Genomic DNA, 24,889 nt, shown 5'->3' on the forward strand with positions numbered 1-24,889 from the left:
CTTTTAGTAAGGCGTTATTATTCAAGTGGAGTAACTACAAAAGGAGATCAACGCAATTTCATTGTGGGTCTTGTGTTGATTATTGGCTCTTCAATTGGAATTTCAGCTTATTGGAATAATAGTACTGATGGCTGGATTGGTTATTTAGTTTTTGTTCCACTGTGGATTTTAGGGACGGGTGGTATTTGGCTTTTTGTACCAATGGCAAAGAAGCCTACAATTTGGGGAGTTCCTTTGGTTCCTTGGCTACCTTCTTTGTCTATTGCTATTAACATATTTCTTCTTGGCTCTATTGATAAAGATTCATATATAAGATTTGCAATTCAATTGATGGGATTCTTCTTGGTGCACGATTATTCTCTCTTCGATGGTTCCAGATCTGCCCTTACTCTCCAATTTTGATCAGCGAAAATATGTGTCATTGTTCAAACAGCCATTTTCTTACTAATATATTATAAAAGTGGCTTTTATTCTCACCGACGATCATTTCAGTGGTGTCCCTTTTTCCACATATGAATTATATTAGTGATGACTTTTTCCGTTAGTGGTTATTCTAACGGTGCCTTTTATTTTCATGACTTACTTTACCTTGGCAATTTGTCCCAGATGCACTGGCCTTGCCTTTCTCTCCTTGAAGCACGCCTCTCTCTCCTTGAAGCAAATTTAAGTTTAAATATTGAGTCTCCATTATTATTGGTTTGAAGCTTTCAAATGCAGTTTTTTAGAAGAACGGAGCTTGCTTTTTTCAATTGCCTTCCATGAATTTTTCTCAGGCTGATGATCAATCAGACTATCTGGCTAGGCTATATTTATAGCAATTCTCTCTGACTTCACATGCATCCCTGAGTTGCCTCTCCATATTTTTTATTATTTTGTGGAGCAAAATATTTTCTTGTAGCAAGCTAAAGCTTAGTAAGCTAAAGCTTGAGGGGGAGTGTTAGAATATTAGAAAATATCTTATAATATCTTTTATATTATATTAGAGTATGTTAAATTATTTCTTATGATCAATTTATAATTATAGAGATATCTTAGAATATCTCTTATTATTATTATTATGATTTATTCCTAATTTAGGATTTAGTCTATGTTTCTCTATAAATAGAGATTAGTATTGAGTCTATTGTAATCAAGTCAGCATTAAGCTATTAGCAATAATATTCAAACCCTTATTATTTTCTCTCCTCCTTTTCTCTAAAATCCCATAACTTCAACAATATTAAATATTTTTTAAAATATTAAAAATTATAATCTTATATCTATAGAAAATAATTTTTTATTTTATTATTATCTAATAATAATTATTTTATTATATTAATTATAATAAATATGATTTTTAAGTTTATAATTTTATATATATAAATGAGTGCGGGTGTGGATGGGGAAACCCGAAACCCATTGTGGGCGGGGATGGGGGTCTAAATTTTACACCTGTTATGAATCGGGTGCGGGTGCGGATTTTCCCCGATTAGTCAGGTGCGTGGGTGAAGGAGGCAAAATCCACCCCCGACCCGCCCTGTTGCCATGCCTAGTTATATGACAGCTGTCCATCTAACCTTTTGTAAACCTGCTATAGCAGGTGACACCTTAGCAAGTATATAAGCTGAGATGATAAGAATTGTACTTCGATTATTCAATAATGAAAAACGGTTATCATTGATATTCGTTACTGCAGGAGAGCTAAAGGAAATGAAAGCCTACAAGAAATGGGCGAAAAAAATAGCAGAAACCAAGCCAGCAACCAGTCCTTTAAGAAGGAGGGAAAAGTAAGTTTTTCAAGCATGATTTAGCGTATGTTATTTACATGTCAATGTAGGAACAATCACATGTTTAAATCTTCTACAGATCAAATAAGGAACCAAAAATGGATTTGTATGCTATGATATCACAACGACGAGATGAGAGGAAAGGCAAGTTTGATTCTATGTTCTCGTCTCTAATATCAAAATATGGTGGAGGTCATGGGCCAGAACCTTCTGAAGAAGACTTTGAAGCTACGCAGAGAAAGATGGAAAGAAGAAGGTCCTTAAAAAAGTAAACAAAATTATCATATAGTTTGTCTCTCTTATGGTGTGCGTTACCTAACCATTATTGGCTGAATTCCTATATTTAGGCTGAAGTATGGGGTTGTTATTTTCTTATGCAACTTGTTAGTTCAATTCTAAATAGACCATGGATTTTCTTAAAAAAATGAGGCCTGTGTTATCTTTTATCAAGTTAAGTCTTCAATGTTTTTGGTATTTTATGCTATGAATTTTGTAACAGCCATGCCCAAAGACCTGTATTACGGTATCGTGCCCTTTACAAATTTGATTACAAGGCATATGTAGCTAGCTTCATTAGGCTGCCATGTAGATGTCACCAAAGTCACCAAATATGAAAGATAGAGAATCATTTGCTACTTTAAGATCAAACGCTTAACTTTTCATGAATATGCATGTATACACATTTATATGTGAATGAAAGATAAGAGAAATTATAAATATTTTAGTCGTGATCATTACTATGTGTGCGTGACCATTTAGTTATTATTTTCTCGTTTATTTTGATGTTGACTTTAAAAATAAGTGTGTGCTTAATTGCTACTACCAGTATGTTTATTTTTAATAATAGTTGTATTGTTTTTTTTTTTTTTTGACAAATAATAGTGTTGTTAGGACTTGAGACATTTACCGATGTTATTTTTCAGAGTAATTGGTCAATATTAATTTTTTTATACTTCAAAGAAATTTGCTATGATGGTGGCCTAACTAAAATGTTCAATTAGTTTAATTGTTATGTACTCGTTGTAATTTTTTTTATACGGTTAATTACATTACAAACTATTCATAAAGATGATTTTATAGATAGTTTTAGTAAAAATTCAATATTTCTATTAATTAACAGTATTAAAAATATATCTAAAAAATGTAAATGTTTCTTTTAGAATATAAAATAAAACAATGACTAGCCTTCTGAGTGATTTACTTATTTATATATGCATTATTAATGGTGGTCAGCACGTACGCACGCGAGCACGGCCGAATTAGATTATCGTGACAAATGGGTAGCCAACGACTCAGCTTGAAAATTCAATCCAAACTGAGTTGAAAAGAAAAAATCTCATGAAAGAAAAAGAGAGTTAAAATTAAAAAGAAAAGTGGCTGATGTGTTAAAATGGTGGAGATTGAAAATGGAAAAATGTCAAAGTAATAAATGCATCGGAAAGGATCCAAATTCAATTTGACGTTGACATTTTCATGTTTGGAACAACTCAAATTCAACCCGAATTTTATTGGTTTTTGATGGATTTATCGTCATTTATTAAAACCATTTAAAAATAATAATATGAAACTCAAATCACTAGGTTATTTTACAAAAACTATACAGTAATTATGTGTTTTTTTAGTTATTACTACATCTAATCTATTGAAAAGAGAGTAACAATTAATTATTGGTACATTCATTATTATCACATGATTAATTGTGAAGAGAGTGACAATTAATTATTGGTATTTCATTATTATTGTAATTAATTTTTGTTTACTGAACCTACTTTATTCATTTCATAATAAGTGTATTAAAATAATATTTTAAAATAAATATCATTTTAATAATTTAAAAGATAATTTATATTTTTAAGTATAATTTTTTTTCAACTAAGTACGAGAGGGAATATTTTTTTCTTCCAATTGTGAGACATGAGTCCACACCAAGATCCACGATCCTAACAAAATCACATTTGACAAGTCAATCAACACAAATTCCATTCGCTCAATTAAATATTTTGTATTTCACAAAGCCAACGTCTACCACATAATTCTGTCAAAAAATAAATAAATTTGTCTACCACATAAAATTATTTCAACGGCGATATAGTTAGAATTTGACAAAAAAAAGTCAAAGTGGTTAGCATTGAGAACATTCTTAGCAAAATAAATATTTGATGTAAACATGAGATTAAGTGCATGTTGGAAATGAAAATGAATTTGACAAGATTTTAATAACACAATAATTTTATTGAAATTACAATTTGAAGTTTTAACAAACGTGTCCAAACTCATGATTAATTTAAGGGGATGCTAAATATTTGTTTTAAAAAAGATGGTCCGTTTTTAGTTTTCAATGCATTTTTTATTTTTAAGTGTACTCTCTAATTAATAATTTCGATTTATTATTCTCTCAAATTACATTTATATTTATGGTAATTATAATACATCAATAATTAATAAGAATAATTTAGTAAAATTTATATTATTTAAAAATATAAATTATAACTGTCTTTCAAACTTCTATCAACAATATCTTTATCAATATCATTTAAAAAACAATAAAAAATAAATATATCTTTAAAACTCAAGTTGTCTCACTAATACTAATCTGATTATAGTTTAAAAAAATTGAGAACTGGTTAAATTATAAGTGTGAAGTGTGTTAGGGTGACTTAATTAAGCTGATTCACGATTAAGGTGGTTAACATAGGATTTTCCTTAATTTATTAAATATGAAAAAACTTGTGGTCTTCAGAAAAGGATTGTTGATACCATTCAATAATGAACAAAACAAGTATACTAATGCTTTAGCGAATTTTGTTTGACGAGTGATTTTCGCAATTTGATTTTGGGTAATTGGCTGGGTAGGTGACCATATGAAAGTGACATCATGATGTCTCTCTGTCTTATCCTATATTGCTTCACTTGACTTTCTCACCCTTCATTCTCTCTCTCTAAAATAAGACTAACTTAAGTTGTGTTTGTTTAGACACTTATTTTATATTTATAATGGATAATCTCTTTTAAAAATAGTTTGTCTCTGTTTTCTACAAGTTATTTTTTTTTTTATAATTTTTTTTTAAAATGATTTGATTGTTTTTAGTAATTTGACAAATAAATTATTTTTTATAATTAATTTTTTTTATAAAATATAATATTTACTATTTTAAACAAACACAAAACAACTTTTATTTATTTAAAAAATAAACTCTAAATTAAGAAAATAACAAAATGATTTGTTTCTATAATCTATACCAAACACATCCTTAGAGAATGTGGCTTTACTCATTTGTCATGTGAAACGTGAAACCCCTTCGTGGTTGCTCAAGTCTCATTCAATAGTCACCTAAGTCACTCTCATTATTAATTCTCTCTTCAAACTGCAGCTCTTATTTTTTGTCTTTAATTTCATTATTATAAGGGTTGGTACCATACCATCAATTCATTCATACACATCCACACTACACAATTAAACAAACTTTGCTATAAAATTAAATAATCAAATATTTTCATCTTTTGGGTTCATAATAAATCAGGAGGATCTATTGCTTCTATGTGAGTAACAAGAAGATGGAAGATTATGAAGTCATAGAGAAACTTGGAAGAGGAACTTTGGGTGCAACTTTTCTTGTTCTTCATAAAGCTGAAACAAAGAGGTAACTAATTCACTCTTTCGAGATCGATTTTTTCTTTTGTTCAAAATTGGTCAACCGTAGAAAGAAATTTTCAACTTTTTTTGGTGATTTTAGTTTTCAATTTAGCTTTTAAGATTACAGATTGAAGAATTAGTGTGTGTTTGGTTCCAGTTTTTTGCATAAGGCGAAATTGATTTTATACGTGTATAATGATTTTGAGATGTTTGGTTGGTTGTTCTCAGTTGAATTGATTTTATCTCAAAAATTGATTATAACTTGAAGCTAGAATTTGAAACTTTTGCCGCCATAGTCAATTTATAGCCTCAAATTTATTTATTAAAGTCAATTTTACAAGAATATATCCAAACAAAAGTTATTTTACCTCAACCTATTTTTAGTAAGAATTAATTTTACAAAATGAATTCATTCAAAATTAGTTTTTGTTACTGTATAACCAAACACATACTCAGTTTTCAGTTCTGAAATGGACAACTCAAGAGAGGAAAAGTTTAATGTTTATTTGGGATTGAAAACTCAGTTAATTTAATTAAACTTTTTGCTTTTCAACTTGAGTTCTTATTCCTCTTCATGATGATTTCTTTCATGGTAGGTATGTGCTGAAGAAGATTCGCTTGGCCAAACATTCAGAGAAGGCCAAATTGACAGCCTACCAAGAGGTTGGTTGTTGTAACAAACTCTTATGTTGTGTCCCATTACCAATAATATATAAATAGTAACTATTAATCTTTTGTCTCCTAATAAGTGCTTATGACAATAGATAAACTCAAATAAGTCAATACAAACAGACCCTTAATATGACTAGCTTGTACTTATTAGTATGTATATTTATTTTTCCATGAATCCATGATGATTTATAGACATGCTATATCTGGTTATGCTTCATTCTGGCTATAGATTTATCCGTCATCTGTATATGACTTAATTCCAGAAGGAACATTACTTCTTTATAGATAGAAAAGATATCATTAAACTCAAATTGAATTTAATTTCTTTTGATGGATTCTTTTAGGTGGTATGCTATACGTTAGTTTTAATTCTTTTGAAGTACTGATCAAACTTCTACTTCTGGATATGATATTTGTTGTGTAAGTTTTATTATGCTAAGGAAATGTTTTAAGCATGATTTTCCCCTTAGTTAGTTTCTTGATGGACTCCTCAAGATTCTGAAACAAGAATACTTTAAATGTGTTCTTTTAAATTTTAATGGCCTCAAGTAGGAAAGCAAAAGAAGAATTGAGGCTGCATCTGATGAAATCCTTGGCTTAATTAGGGTTTTGGATAATTTGAAAAATTAGGCCTGCTTCCTTTAACCATAAGAAGAGGGATTGGTAAAGACTATAGAGCGGTAGCAAGTTGAGAGAGTTGGGCCCTTACAAGTTACAACAGAGAGTTTGTATATCCTCAAAGTTCTGCATTGTTGTTCTGTAATCAATGGAGATTTTCTATATTCTTTCTAATAAAATACTCCCTCCTTCTCATATTATATGCTTCATTTGGAATCTTTATTTGGTTCAAATTATTTGTCATTTTATAATACTAATACAAAATTTACCACTTTTTTCCAATGTTAACTTTATATATTAAAATTGTTGCAAGTATATGGTGGACAAATTATAAATGAAGTATAATATTTTAGATTTAACATATTATTTTTTGCATTAGAAATTGGTATAAGTAATCATTTTCTTAAGAAGTGTGCACATTCTAAATAAGACACGTAATATGAGACGGAGAGAGAGAGTACCCAGTTACTATCAGAGCGCCATGTTATATGACATTTTTACTTGTGAAAAATACCAACTGAAGCTAGCATTTCTATATATATAAATATTTGATAACATTCATAAAAACAGTTTCCCTAACTTCATTGTTAAGAGTTTCACTAAATGTATGATCATATTGTCTCTCTTTCTGTTGAAGATGGACCTGATAGCAAAACTAAATTACCCTTATATTGTGGAGTACAAAGATGCTTGGGTGGAGAAGGTAAGAACATAGGCTCCCTTCCCCTCTCTTGATTTTTATCTTTATAGATTAAATTAAGTTTGTATTTATTTAGATGTATAGATTTATTTCAATATTTAAGACAACTTAATATTTATGCTATTTTCGTGATTTGTAGGAGGACTATATATACATTATAAGCGGCTATTGCGAAGGAGGTGACATGTGCGTGTAGTAATATTTGCTGGTGACAGTGATTAATGATATCTAAGAGGAAAAATGTTATATTAGCGATCTAAGTATACACGATTTACCTTTGATAAACTAAAACCTCTATCATGTACCAAAATCACACTGAACATTATAGCGAGTATTGCACATTATATATGTGATATTTATTTTGTTACTTAGGAGCATTATAACTAGTTAATTAAACTCTCAAAGTTTTAATCATGGAATACTGTATCTTTGTGAGCAGGGCCGAGAATATAAAGAAATCTCGAGGATTGTTTTTTCCAGAGGAGGTAATTGTTGACATTTAATGTACCATTTCTTACTGTATGTTTTGATGGAGGTGAATGAAAGGAAAGGTTTTTATGTAAAGCTCTCCCTTGTTCACGACCCTTTCACAAGGAGTGGAGGAAAACTAATGGATTATCATGTAACCCTTTTTGAACCTTGTCTTAACCTCTCATCCTCCTTTTCCCTTCATTCTCTTTTGGTTCCTTCTCCTCCCTTTCCCTCCATATTCCTAAACTCAGGCCCTATTTGGATAAACAGATTAATGAAACGCTTATAGCTTAAGTGCTTATCATGTTAATGCTTGTATATAATCTATTTCTATAACATAAATTAAAACAAAGTCACACTGTTTATATAAGCTATTTTAGAGATCTTGTGATAATAAGCTGAAAACAACTTATAAGCATGTCATAAGTTGTTTCTATTAGCTCTCCCAAACAGTCTTACAAGTGCTTATGGCAGTAGATAAGTTCAAATAAACCAAATCCCAACAAGCCGCTACTCTAGAATGTTTTTCTTATACAAGTATTGTTAACTCAATCTGCATGCTATTTTGTCCCGTAGAAAGTGTGCAAATGGATGACTCAGTTGTTGCTAGCTGTGGATTACCTGCACTCTAACCGCGTCCTCCACAGAGATCTTAAGGTATGAAATATCACCTTTTTTCTTATCCCGACAAAGAAATCCATATGTGGTGTTTACATTAATGCAAGTTCATTTAATTTCAGTGTTCCAACATATTCCTCACCAAAGAAAATAACATTCGTCTAGGTATGATATGAAGGCATTATCCTTTAAATGCTCGTTACTTTTGGTTTCCACTTATCATGTTGTCTAAAGCGATATATGTATTCCATGGACCCTGCAGGTGACTTTGGTCTTGCAAAACTACTTAACACAGACGATCTTTCTTCTTCGGTATTGTTTACGCGTTAATATCTTTGCATTTATCAGCTTACTTCTTCAAGAAACTTGTTTGTAGTTGTTCGGTTGTGGATTGTCATGCCAAGTAATTGATGATATTCAACCAATGTTTTTCAGAACCGGACCGACCAGTTTAACCGGGAACCAACCAGTCCGGTGGTTGGTTCAACCACGGTATGTTCAAATTGGGTTGAACCATGGTTGAGTCATCTGGTTCAACCGTGGTTCAATTGATTGAGCCAATTGAACTAATATGCGGAGGTCTCATCGGTTCAATCTTTAGTCCGGTTTTTAAAACATTGTATTCAACTAAAAAAGCATAAATTTTGCATTCTTTATTTGAAATTCATATCACTACTAAATTCACATATTGAAGCCTGTTTATTATTTGTGCCCTTTTATCTTGTGTAGGTTGTCGGAACTCTAAATTACATGTGTCCTGAGATCTTTGCTGATATGCCTTATGGTTATAAATCTGACATATGGTCGCTGGGTAAGAGCTACAGATGCCTTATTCTAATCAACAAATCCATATGATATGCTATCTGACATTGTGTAAGATGACATCATTTTGTATGTAAGGTTGCTGCATGTTTGAAATCGTTGCACATCAACCAGCATTTCGCGCTCCAGTAAGAACAAACCCGACCCATCTACACGAGTTTGATGTTTTAATTGATATATTTGAACTTATCTACTAGGATAAACATTTGTGAAACTATTTGAGAGAACTTATGAAAACAACTTATGACAATTTTATAAACTGTTTTTAGCTTATTTTCATAAACTCTCTAAGATAGTTTATGAAAACAGCTTATGTTTTATATGAAAGCACTAATATGATTAACGCTTATGCTATAAGTGGTTGGTTAAGTTGTTTATCCAGACAGAGTCTTAATAACGACAAATTCTCTCCTTTTCCAATGTTTTTAAGTGAAATAATTTGAATAATGATTTGTACAGGACAGGGCTGGACTTATCAATAAAATAAACAGATCCACCATTTCTCCACTGCCAATTGTTTACTCTTCGACACTGTAAGTCACTTCTTTGTGTAAGAATATTTAAAAATTATCTTCCGGTCAATCTCGATTTCTCGTTTTTAAATTTCATTTAAATACTAAAATGCAACAACAGGAAACAACTTATCAAGAGCATGCTAAGGAAAAACCCTGAACACAGACCAACAGTGAGTTAAAGTGAGCCTTTCATGTGCGATTCGTTTCGATGAAACTGTTTGATCTTATGCTGCTTCGCTTTGTTGACAGGCGGCTGAATTGTTGAGACATCCTCATTTACAACCTTTTGTTCTCCGCTCTCGTAATGCATCGTCCGTTTTTCTTCCGGTACATCTCATAAGTTGTGACTCACCAAAAAAATCTTACAGATCTTGTGGTGGTGGCAACGACAATAGAAACAAAGATGAAGGATTAGTAAACCATTTTGAGCGGCGTGTTTATCCAATTGAGGGAAATGGAGATGTACAGACAAGAAACCGACCACATGATCGCAAGTTAGCACTGTCAACCAGCACAGAAGACAACCTCGAGACTAAAATGGTTGATCCTACCAGCTACACGTTGGAATTTTCTACTAGTATTAGTGGCTCAAAAGATGAGTCGACAACATCTGAATCAACTGTATGCAGTGTGTGCAAGGAAGCAGATTTCAAAAGTAGAGGTGTAAGAGACACGGCTGACGGTGAGATCACTTCAAAGAGAACACTAGTAGATTCTGTGCAAGAAAAACAAGTATTTGCTGTGAAACATTTTCAGAAGTTGTATTCAGTTGATATAAATGCAGTGAGTTCCAAAGATGAAGTTTTTGATAATGCTGAAGCACATAAGGATAAAGATGGAAAACCTGAGGACTCCGGTAAAACAATAACGTCGAGTGAAGACAACAGTGGCAATGACAGAGATGCGTCCACTGCAGATGAGGTCACATCAATTTGTGCTCGAGATTCTGTGCTTGTAGAACAAAGAATTACTGTTGAACATTTTCAGAAGGCTGATTCAGTCGACATAAATGCAGTAACTACAGAAGATAAATATCAATTTTCCGATAAAGCTGAAGCACATAGAGAAAACGCCAAACATGGGGACTTGATTAAATCGATAATGTCCAGTGAAGATAGAACTGACAATAGTATTGATGAGATCACTTCAGAAAGTACACTAGAGTTTTTGCTTGTAGAACAATTTATTACCGAACACTTTCAGAATCCTGATGCCTTTGACATAAATGCAGTGACAACAGAAATTGAAGGTACTTTTTCTGAAGGCGGTTTTGATACTTTTTCCGAAGTTGGTTTTGATACTTTTTCCGAACGTGATTTTGATAAGATCGAAGCACACCAAGGAGATGCCAAACCTGAGGATTCAAGTAAATCAATCATTTACAGCAAAGACTGCAGTGAAGACCAGTCCGTTGATGATATCACTTCAAAGAGCACACCGGATTTTCTACATGACGTACCAGAATTTGCTGCTGAGAATTTTCAGAAGTCAAATATAATCGATATAAATGCAGCAACTACAAAAGTTGATGATACTCTTTCTAGTAATAGTTTTGAAAAAGCTGAAGCACCGAGAGAAGGTGCCGAACCGGAGGACTCGTGTAAATTAATCATTGACAGCACTGACAAAGAAGGGTCTTTTGATGAGATCACATCAAAGAGCACACTGGATTCTGATCAAGAAGAACAGCGATTCGCTGCTGAACACTTTCAGAAACCAGATACAATTGACATAAATGCAGAGACTACGAAAGTTGACGGTATTTTTTCCAATGAAGATTTCGATAAAGCTGAAGCACAGAAAGGAGATGCCAACCTTGAGGACCCTAGTAACTCAATAGTTTCTAGTGAAGACAGAAGTGACAATGAGAAAGTTGGATTCATTGATGAGGAAATGGAATTACCAATTGTGCATACTGTGAAGGTTGAGCAAGACCCTGATTCCGTAAACTGCTTGAAGGAAAGTAAAAATCCTGAAGCATTCTCAGACGACTCACACATGAACATCGTGACGTCTGAGAGGAATGATACACACATAATCAGTTGTTTGACACATAAAGATGATAATAATTCCATTGTTGTTGATAAGACGCACAATGACATTTCCTTAAGTACACATATTTTAGTAGGAGGCGACAAACCGAAGAGGGTGTTGAATAATTCCGGCCAACAAAGAGCTGATGCTTTGGAGTCTCTACTTGAGTTATGTGCTCATTTACTTAAGCAAGGAAAGCTTGAAGAGCTTGCGGCTGTGTTAAGACCGTTTGGGGAAGACACTGTTTCGTCCAGAGAAACTGCTATATGGCTGACAAAAAGCCTAATGTCGTCGCAAAAATTTAATCCAGAAACCCCTAATTTGTGAGAACTTTTACTCATGAATCATTGATTATTATTGAAAGAAAAATGTGTATCTCCAAAAGTTACATGAGTTTGTTTTTTTAAGACTCTTGCTTGATTGAAGATTGGAGGCTGGGAAGTAACAACCTACAAATGTTTTCATGGTGATTGTTTTATTGTAAATGGCTTGAATTATATTTTTGAGAAAGGTTGATCTGTTCATTGGTGTTTTTTTGTGTAAGTTATAAGGCCGTTTGATTGTATGAAATTTAATATTATCATATCCCCTCCTCAGACATAGAATTAGAAAAATCCTGTCCTTCTAGTTTTATTTATTTGGTGGATTTATTTAGAAGATAACTTGATTGATTTGACAATGCAAAAGAATTTTACATTGATGTGTATTTATTGACGGTATAAAGAATTTTATATACACGGTTGACTACATTTTATTTTTATACGTTTGATCACATTTTGTTTTGATGTCTTTGTTTTAAGAACATAGCTTAAAAATCTTTAACTCTACACAAAATGACACAAATTTGTACGTAACTATGAATGCAAATTTATTTTACATTTTCAAGTTACAAATAAAGTATAATATATCAATACACACAATTATGTTCCTCAAATAAAAAAAATACATCACAATTATGGTTACAACTCTTTATTCCATATAGATTACATATATTATATAAACTTTTCTCTTATGTTCCCCTTCACATATTTTTTTTACCTTAATTGAACAAGGCAAAGAAAGACAAGAACGAGGCACCGACCAAAGAGCCAACAACAATTGTCGATGCACCGCTGTTAGGGCCAGGGGCCGGTGCAGGAACTTCGGCGGCAGCCAATGCTGCACTCATTGAGGCAGCGGCAACAAGAACAACACATGTAACCTTCTTCATGTCCATGATGTAATGAAATGTGTGTGAACTTAAACGTTGTGTTGTTTTGATGGTATTGTCTTTGGTTGAAGGCTATGAGGAAAAATGAGAATGTTGTAATGTACTTTAAAAGACATGGTTTGGAGTTATTTTGGGAAAAATGTTACCTTGGTTGGATGTTAACGACTCATGGATATATGGTTCTCCAAGGTTTTAGGGTTTGTTTTAATAGGATTTTTTACATGTATGTGTTTGCCTCATAGTTGTTCGTTTAACAACTTTTTATCTCATTTTTCTGTTTCTACCGTGGGTACCAGCTTTTCTGATAAATTTAATAAATTATAAAGTTAGACACAAAGAATCAAATTTAATTGTATATTATAAAAATAGAATCAAAGTTCAATTTTTATCAATAGAAATCTGTCTCATAATATATTTGATGAAATGTTTAAAAAAAGAAACTAAAATCCGATTCAATCAATTCCACATAAATATATAATAAAACTATGTATATTATCCGTGTGTTGCACATTTTAATTATGATATATTAAAATATTTTAAAATGAAAAAACTATTAGTTTTGATAAATATAATTTTTTTTCAGAAATTTGGGGGAAAACAAAATTATTATTGAACTGACACTAATGAAAATTGGATAAATATAATAAAAATGTTAAAAAATAAGATTTTTTATTGTTATAAATTTGATAATTTTTTGGTTTAAATATGTTTTTGGTTCCTATAAATATAACAACTTTTAGTTTTAGTCCTTATAAATGTTTTTGTTTGAATTTCATCAGTGTAATATTAGAAAAAAGTTATTTTTAGTCCTTAACGTTAGGTAGAGGTTACAAAAACGTTAATTGACAAAGAGAAACGTGAATCAAACATTTAAATATATTTTTGATCCCTGTAAATTTTCAGTTTTAGTCTCTAAAAAAATATTTTTTTGGATTTTATCTCTGCAATATCTAAAAACTTTATTTTTTGTCCTTAATGTCAACGGACGTTACAAAAACGTGAGCTGACAAATAGAAGAAAACATGGACCAATCGTAACACTCCAATGAAAATATTAATTTAAATATTAGAATAATTTATATACTTATTTTTATTTGTTATTTAAATATTGTTTCTGTTAAATAAATAAGAATAATTATTTAAATTTGTTTAAAATACTTATTTTATTAAAAATAAGTATACCAACTTAAATAATTATTCTAAATAAGTTTAACCAAAACAACATTTAAATAATACATAAAAATAATGTGTATACTTATTTCTAATAAAATAAGTATATAAGCTTCAATAGAAATATAAATTTAAATAATTATTCGAAATAAATTTAACTGAAATAATATTTAAATAACAAATAAAAATAATTTGTATACTTATTTATAATAAAATAAATATACAAACTCCAATAAAAATACAAATTTAAATATATATTTTTTTAATTTGTATACTTATTCCTGTAATTATTTATATATATTTTTCATTAGAACTTTTAATATTAACTTAAGAGTTCTTCAACCTAAAAAGATTTTAGCATCTTCATCCTACAATATGACTTTCATTGTGTTTTTCCTATTAATAAAAAAAAAAAAAACCAAAGCTCATAGTATATTATCTTGTACGTTATATCTTTCAATTGAATACTTAAAATATATATCTTTTGGTATATGACTTCAAATATTTTTAATAAATGGGAAAATAATAATTTTGATAAGTATAATTACATAAATAGGTTAGTGATTTAACATGTCCTAAAATAAGATGATATTACTATATTTAATATTAATTTATAATAAACATAAAATAGTTGTTTAGAAGTTAGGGAATATATATTGATTTTAGTGAGTGGTGGAGTAATCCATTAGCTTGCTTAAGAATCGATGCTCTTAGTTCTTTTAGTTGATTTTATAGGTTATTTTTTTGTAGCATTTGGATAACTTTTTTTGAATATATGAAAGTGCAAATATGAGAAGGGGAAGTTGAATTGTGTTTGAATAATATGAATATAATATAGTATAAGAAAATATAATCACTAATGTAAAACTAAACTACTTTAAAGTTTTCACAATATCAATCATGTATGAAGGTATAATTTAGGTTTTTCTTGATAAAGTCAAACATATCTTTAGGTAGTGGTTTGGTGAATATGTCAGTCCATAGGTGTTCAATGTCTATAAACTGAATATTTAGTACTCCTTTTTGAACAAAGACTCTAATGAAGTGGTGTTTGATCTCCATGTTTTTAGCTCTAAAATGTAGGATAAGACTTTTGGTTAGACAAATGACAAAAGTGTTATCGCAATAGATGAGAATGTTGGATTCTAAGATTTTGTAGTATTCAAGTTGATGTTTCATCCAAAATAGTTGAGAACTGCAACCAACTGCTAAAATATACTCAACCTCTGCTGTTGACATTGCAATGGTGTTTTGTCTCTTACTTGACCAGAATATTAAGTTGTCATCTAAAAAGGTACAATTTCCACTAGTGCTCTTTCTCTCAAGTTTATCTCCAGCATAATTAGAATCAAGTATCCACTAAGTTTGTACTTAGGAGATTTCTTGTAGAATAAGGTAAGGTTGGTAGTGCTTTTTAGGTATCTAAGGATTCTCTTAACAATAGTTAAATGTGATTCCCTAGGGTCAGCTTGAAATCTTGCACATACACATACACTAAACATGATGTCAGGTTTAGTAGCGGTAAGATAAAGTAGGGATCCTATCATTCCTCTATAGGTTTTTTGGTCAACTTTTTTGCCTGAATCATCTTTTTCAAGTGAACTTGTAGGGTGCATTGGTGTAGCGATAGATTTGCAATCACTCATCTTAAACTTCTTGAGAAGCTCTTTTGTATATTTAGTTTGACAAATGCATATACCTTTTTGACTTTGCTGAATTTGTATCCCTAAGAAGAACTTAAGGTCTTCCATCATACTCATTTGAAATTCACGCTGCATTAATTTAGAAAATTCTTGGCAAAAAGTGCCATTAGTAGATTCAAAAATAATGTCATCAACATAAATTTGAATAATATGAATGTCATCTTCTATTGATTTTCTAAAAAGTGTATTATCTACTTGTCCTCTTTCAAAATTATTTTTCAGCAAGAAGTTACTTAGTCTATCATACCACACCCTATGTGCTTGTTTTAGACTGTACAAAGGTTTCCTTAGTTTAAAAACATGATTCGGAAATTCAGAACTTTCAAAACCTGGGGGTTGTTTAACATAAACTTCTTCACTTATATAACCATTTAGAAAAACACTTTTAACATCGATTTGAAATAATGTAATGTTATTATTTGCAGCAAAAGAGAGTAGGATACTAATAAATTCTAACCTGATCATTGGAGCAAATGTCTCAGTGTAATAAATGCCTTCGTGTTGAATGTAGCCTTGTGCGATAAGTCTTGCCTTGTTTCTAACCACTTCACTTTTTTTCATTTAGCTGGTTTCTGAAAACTCATTTGGTTCTAAAAATGTTCTTCTTTGGTCTAGGTACTAGATCCCAAACATCATTCCTCTTAAATTCATTTAATCTTCTTGCATTGCAATAATCTGTCCATCATCTGCCAATGCTTCATCAACAATGGTAGGCTTAATTGATGAGAGTGAACCAAGCAAAATAGTATATTTTAATGATGATCTGATCCTCAAAAGATCACTTGAACTTCCAATGAAATGAGATTTCTTGTACTTCCATCCCAATCTTCCTTCTGACTTTTCTTGACTGATTCTAACTTGATCAGATTCATCCTCTGAAGATTTGTCATCTTCTGATTTGTCTGCATCTGCTTCCTCTAGTTTTTGTAAACCTGTAGTATCCTCAACTTGCTTTGACTTTTTAAGGTCAACCTGTTTTTCATACAACATAATATAAATAAGAAAATTGAAGCATGAAATCAATACAACCAAAATATCAGTTTTGTTTATGGTGGTTTCTGAAAACGAATTTGTATGCTACTTCTGCTGAAGTGTTCAGATTATATGGATCTCCTTGTTCCTCTAAAATTTTTAGAACCTGCAAAATACTTATCTAGCTTTAATTTTTAAGATCAAGCTTCTTGTTATCACAATAAATATAATATAAAGCAATAATTAAATTTAAATAAAGATATAATCTATATGTCAACAATTTCAGTTTCACTATGAAAACCCTTTTATTTCATCTTTTCTGGTTTTCAGATTCTGAATTTGGTTATTCTCTGATTAGAGGGTTTGGATGAAGATTATTACAAAATCCCATTATTACAAAATCGTCTTGAAAGAAAAACTCATGTTTACCCCGCATTCGCCACACGTCAATACTCATTAACTACTCTTGAATCTCCTCAAACTCATTAGTACCTAAAATGTTGTTGTAAGGGTCCATTTTTTCCATCATCCACATCAAACCAAAGCAAGACATATAGAAGAATAACACAAAACTCATAAACCTAAAAACTTCCCACTTTAAAAGAAAAAAATGAACAAACTAATAAATTTTATATCAACACATATGCATGATGAATGCTCCTAAAACTACATGATCCGGATATAAACCTGTCACTAAGACAACTTCGACACAGAAAATCACACCTGCCACTAAGGCAACTTCCACGAAGATGTATATACCATGCCATGAAGATGTAGTATGAAATAGATATATTCCCACACAGCGCAATAAGAGTTAAATTTTGTTTATCATACATCGCATCAAATTTCATACTTTACTACATAGGAGTCAAATATTAAATTCAATCTCACAAAAATTGGGGTTTTATTAGTCTATTTTTTTTTTTTTTAAATACAAGTAATCGCGATTATTTATTTCATGTCATTCAACTAACGGCCTAACTATAATTTGTGTGGGGGAAAAACCCTTACCTTGACCGCTTTTCTTCCTAGTACAAAGCTCTAAGCCCCACCAAGTCGTTCACAAGGAAGATAAGTTATAAACTTTTGATGCCGAAAAAGAGGAGGTGATGGTGGCTAGGATTTTGGTTTTATTTATAAAAGAGTTTGTGAAATAGGGTTCGTAGTAGTGGCTAGGGTTTCAGTATTCTTTTCTTAGTATTGGGCCTAAATGAGGAATAGAAAGGAGACAACATTATTGTTGTTATTATTATTATTATTATTATTATTATTATTATTATTATTATTATTATTATTATCATTATTAATACTATTAAATAAAATCAACTATTACCAGAACTAATTTTGTTAACACAATTTCATTAATAACGTATTACCAATATTTCAAAACTAATATTTATAAAAAGTAATTTAAGTAATTACTATTTTAAAATACATTAATAACGAAAACTCTCATATTCACAATATTAACTACAATTATTATTATACTATTTTACAAAATAATCACATAAAAATACTACCATCTTTATAGAATAGTCAAAATGATAAAATAATTAAATTTAACATAAATAATTTATATTTATTATTAAATCCCAATTTATTACTAAATCCCAATTTATATTTATTATATGTAGATTTGCATTAAATATTTGTGGTGATATTTTCGTGTGCGTTAAACTATATAATAAATATGTGCATAGTTATATTTAATTATTTAAGACTATTTACTATTTTAATTGTTTGTTTTATAAATAATTATCTTAAATATTAAAGCAAACAATTAAAATAGTAAATAGTCTTAAATAATTAAATATAACTATGCACATATTTATTATATAGTTTAACGCACACGAAAATATCACCACAAATATCTAATGCAAATCTACATGTAAACTCACTCAAAATCTTGTCCTCTAAAATACTTTTGCTAAAATACCATTATAATTTTTTTGAAAATAAATTAAGTAACTAAACATAATATTTATAATTTATATTACTCATTAAATCAAATATATATACGATTATCAAACCATAAGAAACTCACACATATAAGGACAACTAATCATAAAATTAATCAATATATATTATAAAATAATTTTAACACCAAATTAATTTCTTTAAAATCTTATTTAATTAATAAAATAGTTGATTATGAAATTTGGGATGTTACAATTCTACCCAACTTAAAGAAATTTCGTCCTCAAAATTTGTAATGACGAAAAAGCAAATCATTATTTAAATTACCACAATCAAGATTGAAGCTTAGTCTCTGAAGATATAATAAACATGACGAGGGCATTCATAATTTATTTAAGTGCAACATGAGTTAACAACACATATCACATTTAGCATTCAATTATGGACGACCATACCATAGAGTCACTCACTATAATCTACAAATAAAACATATAGACTTAGTTGGTAATTACTTACTAGATTTAATTGGGGTGAAATGAAACATATTTCAAGTACATTGTTAGCTTCTACTAGATAATTATTACTAACAACTTTATCAACTAATGTAAGTCGAACAAGACAAATAACTATCACACGTATTTTAATATTGATAATTTTTAATTATTTTTAAATAGTAAATTTAGAGGATGTTACATTTTGATTCTGTTAATACTCTAGATGTTTATGATATTTTTGGTTCATCATATGGTTATGGTTCTGATAAGTATTGTGTTGACTGATAAGCTAGAATTAATATATTTTTATAGCTTTATTTGATAGGTTAATTTGATGTTTTTAATTCGATTTTAGTTCTATTTTACTACCTTTTTGTTTTGTTTTGATTGCAAGGAGAAGTGAAAGAATAAGTGAAGATTTTTTGAGCAAAAGAGCTTTGAAGTCAAGTGGTGCATCATGATCAAGAAAATGAAATAAACTCAAGTTCCAGCAAACATTACTGTCTGGCCATAATAGTCATTACAACCATAATGGATGAACAATTTTTTTTTTTTAATTTTTTTTTTTTTAAGAATTTGCCAATTCAAGTTAGCAAGGATCACTGCTTGACAGTAATGACTATTATGACAATAATTTGTTCATCTTATGCTACTGCATCTATTACTACCTGACATTAATGACCATTATGACCATAATTTGTTAATCTTCTGTAGAGACACCTATTACTGCTTGACAGTAATGGCCATTATGGCCATAAACGACTCATTTTCTGTTGAATTGTTTTCCTCCTATGAATTTATGATGGTTTCTTGTAATTAAAGCTCATGAAGGCACCTAAGACTATAAAAAGGACCAAAATACTCAGTTTTAGGGACACTCCTACACACAATCTCTTACTACTATTTCTTTTGTTCTTGTATTTCTCTTTGAAATTTTGTAGTTTTAATAATATTCAGTTTTCTATTTTTGTTTTGTTTTGTTATTTTATTATGTTATTTTATATTTTCAATATTTTTATATTTAAACTTTGATTCTACTATGATCATATGTGAGTAAATCTTCCTTATCTTGGGATTGTAGGATTTCCAATGTTGGATCTCTAACAATTTCTATTTCTTTTTGTCATGGGTGTTGATCTTTTAATTCAATCTTATTAAGAATCATATTCATACTTAGATATCAAATAATATACTGAAAGATAGATTCGATATCTGAACCCTAAGATTGAACAAGAGAATCAAATCATGAAAACATATTTTGATTCTTTTGAAATCATGAAAGATATCTTCTCTTAAAGGATTTTGCTAATACATCAATCGTGAAAATAAGTTGGTTATTAGTTTAAAATACACTTTTTTCTTTAAAAGAAAACATTAGTTACAATTATTTATCGGATTTTTAAGAGTTTAACACCCATAACTCATAGAAGATTTGTTGTATCCATCATCGTGAAAACTACAATCCCAAGACTTTATTTTTATTGTGAATTTTAAACCGAAAAACATTATCAACATTTACTGTTTTAGCTAACCATCATAGTAAAGAGACACTATTACTCATAATAAAGTCATTGTGGGAACGATAATTTTTACTACGCGATAATACCGTGCACTTGCGATCTTATCATTGACCAATCATTCTTCCATGATAGTCAATTGACTTCTATTTGCTATGTCTTGGAACATAGACCTTTTTCCCTTCATATATTGCAAGCATCAATTGACCAGGAATAATAACTGGTGTTTCAATTTGGTTGCTTAGAACATTTGCAACATAAACAATTTTATCCTTTGGTACCCAAATCTGGTTGGGTCTTGTTTTGTTCGTTCTTAAAGGTTTATTGTTTTTCGATGTGGTTAGCATAAGACAAGATATTTTAGTGTGACCTTTCTTATAGCAAATAGTACATAAATCATCAACGGAAACAAACTCAGGTTCAATTACTTTTTCTTGAAATCCCATTCCTCTGTTACCATTCCTACTAACACCATAAATCATAGATGTATACTTGATTCTTTTTATACCATTATCAAGAAAATATTTAAATACGTCTTCAAGCTTATCAGAGTTACATATGGTATTTTCAATTGATGTTGAACTATAATTACTTTTCAGAGTTAAATTTTTAGCCTTAAGTTCAACAATATTAGTTTTCAGATTTGCATTTTTTTTTTCAGTTCAGTAATATCAATATTCAAAGTTGCCTTATCTATCTTAAGTTCAGTAATATCAGTTTTTAGAGTTGCATTTTCTATTTTAAACTCAACACTTTGATGCTTTAAAACATTAACTTTTTCAGTTAAATTTGTATTTTCTTTCTAAAGTGTTTTCAGTTTTAAAGATAATTTGTGATTCTTATTTAAAAAATCATTTATAGTAGTAACTAAATCAAAATGAGTAAATTCACAAAACACCTCAATTTCTTCATCAGTTGATTCACTTCCAGAGTCAGAGTATGTGTTGGATCTAGAGGCATAATTGGTATGAACCATCATAGCCAAATCTGCGTGCTCTTCATCATTAGAGGATTCATCATAATCATCTCATGTAGCCATCGAACTCTTCTTCTTGGATCTAGAATCTTTCCTATGATGTTTCCCTTTCTCCATATTTGGACATTCTGACTCGATATTTATAGGTTCATTACATTCATAGCATATGATGATTTTCTTGTCATATTTATCACCATTTCCTTTGTTGGATTGCATGTAATAATATCTTTTGGAAATTTTCTTCTTTCTGTTGTGCCACATCTTCTGAACTTTTCTACATATAAACGCCAATTCCTCTTCCTCTAAGTCTTTATTTTGGTCATTTGAATCATCATCATCATCATCATTTGATTCTGTTGTTGCCTTCAGAACTTTATTTTGCTTGGATTTCAAAGCCAAAGTTGGTTGCTTCTTCTTGGGCTTATCCTCTACAAGCTCAATTTCATGTGATCTGAGAGAGCTGGTTAATTCTTCCGACTTAAGAGTATTCAAATTCTTTGCTTCTTGAATAACAGTGATCTTAGGTCTCCACTTGCTTTTCAGACTCTTTAGTATCTTCTTCATGTGATCGACAATAGTATAACTCTTTTCAAGTACCTTTAATCTTGATACCATAGTCTGGAATCTGGAAAACACTATTTCAATGTCTTCATCTTCTTCCATCTTGAACAACTCATACTTTTTTACTAGGAGTTTGGCCTTTGCTTCTTGAACTTGTTTGCTTCCTTCATGGGTCAGAATTAGACTATCATAAATGAACTTGTGAACTTGTCAAACTCCTTGAAGGTGATTGCATTTATCATGAATGTTCTAGACTTATGATGCATCTTGTACATCTTCTTCTGATCATCATTCATCTCTTTTATTGAAATTTCAATATCATCTGTATTCTTTGGAGCAATATAACCATCTTCCACCAAGTCACAAAGTTCATGATCTTTTAAAATATAGAAACTTATTAGCATGTCTTTCCAATACTCAAAACGTTCTCCATCAAACATAGGTATTCTGTTGATGTTTCCTCCGCCAGCTTCTTTACTAAATCCAGACATATTGAACCTTTGGATTTTTTCTCAAACACTATAAAGTACTTATATCCTTTAGACCGAACTCTGATTCCAATTGAAGGGGAAAATACGAGAAAAGGGGGGGGGGGGGGGGGTTGAATTGTGTTTGCCAAAGTTGATAGTTTTTTAATAATTTATATTTAAATGAAAAACTTGTTCAATTTTGGTGACTTACTTGGTGTAGAAGCAATCAGATTCAGAGGTAGTAAGCAATGAAAGCATAAATAATTTGACACGCAGATTTATCCTGGTTCACTACTAACTTGGCCACATCTAGTCTTCTCATTCAAAAAACTCTAATCCACTAATTCAAATATCTTGAATTACAAAGCACCCGACCTTCCAAGCCAATCTTCCTAAACAGCTTGACAATCCCAGACTTTTGAGGAACTAACCACATTGACCCTACAAACCAAGTCTTCTCCTAACAACATGACAACCCCATATTGAAAAAAGAACTAAACCACTATCGGGTTGGATACAACATATTGGAACTTGAGTAGTTTCTTTTAATAAAGCTGATAATAATAATAACTCTCACACACTAAGAAAATAACACTTAGAAAATATTTCTAACTTGATCAAGTGTTTCTCTCTTTAAACTCTAAGACTACTCTTTTATATTTTTTGGATGGTTTTCTTCTTCAGCCTCGAGTATCTATTTATAGGTAAAATTTGGGCTTCAATTTAGTTGTTGTTTAATTATGATTTATATTTTGTTCAGATTGCGTTTGTAAATTCTTCAAATTGATTCTATTCATATTTTGTTGTAGATAAATCTTGGTCAAATCTTCTTAAAATCTTCTTCAAATATTGTTCAAATCTTCTACAAATTTTGACCACATGTTGTTTCATACTCTTTGAAATCAAATATATTATTCTCATAAAATTTTGACCATATCTTGTTGAACATAGACTTAATTTTATAGTTGGTTCCTTATGTTTATTTTAAGTTTCATTTTATCAGTCCATATTAAAACAAAGTTTTTTGACCCGGTCTGAAGAAATCTGCAACCCGTTAAGGCCGACGTTAACGTCGGCCTTATATGAGCTGAGTAATCCGTTTTAACAACTCTAACATTATCTACTACTTAAAAAAGATTAACATTATGTACTACATAAATAAATAATTATATTTTTCAAAAAATATTAATCAATATTTGATATTTTAAAATATTAGTAATTTTGCATAAACTGTGTACCAATTTTTTTTGGTATAAACCAAATATCTCTTTGTCTAAATGAAATTGATGAAAATAGCAATTTTATAAAATTATCTTTCTTTTGTCAAAATATAATGTCTTTATTAACTATTATGAATTAATTATTACTTATTCTCATAAGAAGGTTACTATGATTATCTTTAAATTAATATCACTTGTACAAAAAAAGTATAAATTAATATCAAAATAAGTAAAGAAGGTCACTTTGTAAATTTAGAAGTTGAAGGATCAATATTAAATTTCCATCACTATAATTATATGTTTTTAGATAGATCATTGTTTAAATAATAAAAATTAAAAACTATATGGGCTTCTCAAGTTGCCTATCTTGAATCTTCACCATCCATATTATTTTCTATTATATCAATGGCTTTGTCCATGTTAATCCACACCACCAATCCATCTTTCTCAATATCTAAATGAAACTTTTTCTAGAAACATTCTAAACCAATTAGAACCGTTGCTATATATGTCGCAAAAGTGCTTTGGCTGGATTGAAAGAGAGTTCCCACCAATTGCACTCAATTTAGAAAAGATTGACCGCCAAATAATAATCCCTTTCACATTTCTTCTCACTTTATTTTCTTTTTTAAGTAACCAATAACTTATACAAAAATATTTAAGAATCTAAACTTTTAAGTGATCCAACTCATGTGGGAAAATCAAGGGTGTTCCATAAGTGTTACTCACCTTATTATTATTATTATTATTATTATTATTATTATTATTATTATTATTATTATTATTATTATTATTATTATTATTATTATTATTATTATTATTATTATTAT

General features: G+C 30.0%; 2 protein-coding genes across 4 annotated transcripts in view; both read left to right on the forward strand.

Annotated features, from left to right (window-relative positions):
• Positions 1–2,212, forward strand: part of LOC101511520 (chaperone protein dnaJ 6-like) — a 22,594-nt gene extending 20,382 nt beyond the window's left edge. The window contains exons 7-8 of the mRNA XM_012719540.3: positions 1,676–1,766; positions 1,846–2,212. Coding sequence (XP_012574994.1) covers positions 1,676–1,766; positions 1,846–2,038 — 284 coding nt within the window. The 3' untranslated portion in view covers positions 2,039–2,212. The remainder of the gene's footprint in view (positions 1–1,675; positions 1,767–1,845) is intronic.
• A 2,809-nt stretch (positions 2,213–5,021) lies between these two features.
• On the forward strand, positions 5,022–12,610 carry LOC101512384 (uncharacterized). 3 transcript variants are annotated; one of them, XM_004513586.4, is made up of 14 exons: positions 5,022–5,173; positions 5,288–5,407; positions 5,997–6,063; positions 7,328–7,393; positions 7,530–7,576; positions 7,830–7,875; positions 8,438–8,518; positions 8,602–8,644; positions 8,742–8,791; positions 9,209–9,290; positions 9,380–9,429; positions 9,761–9,834; positions 9,935–9,986; positions 10,066–12,610. In XM_004513586.4, the coding sequence occupies exons 2-14, from the start codon at positions 5,322–5,324 to the stop codon at positions 12,175–12,177; spliced, it is 2,856 nt and encodes a 951-aa protein (XP_004513643.1). In that variant the 5' UTR covers positions 5,022–5,173; positions 5,288–5,321; the 3' UTR covers positions 12,178–12,610. The 3 variants fall into 3 exon arrangements, with proteins under 3 accessions (XP_004513643.1, XP_073223274.1, XP_027186024.1); XM_073367173.1 differs by lacking the exons at positions 5,022–5,173; positions 5,288–5,407; positions 7,328–7,393; positions 7,530–7,576; XM_027330223.2 differs by lacking the exons at positions 5,022–5,173; positions 5,288–5,407; positions 5,997–6,063; ... (2 more) ...; positions 7,830–7,875; positions 8,438–8,518 and having other exon boundaries at positions 9,766–9,834.
• Positions 12,611–24,889: the final 12,279 nt, after the last annotated feature.

The sequence above is a fragment of the Cicer arietinum genome, chromosome 4, assembly GCF_000331145.2.
Source record: "Cicer arietinum cultivar CDC Frontier isolate Library 1 chromosome 4, Cicar.CDCFrontier_v2.0, whole genome shotgun sequence".
NCBI lineage: Eukaryota > Viridiplantae > Streptophyta > Magnoliopsida > Fabales > Fabaceae > Cicer > Cicer arietinum.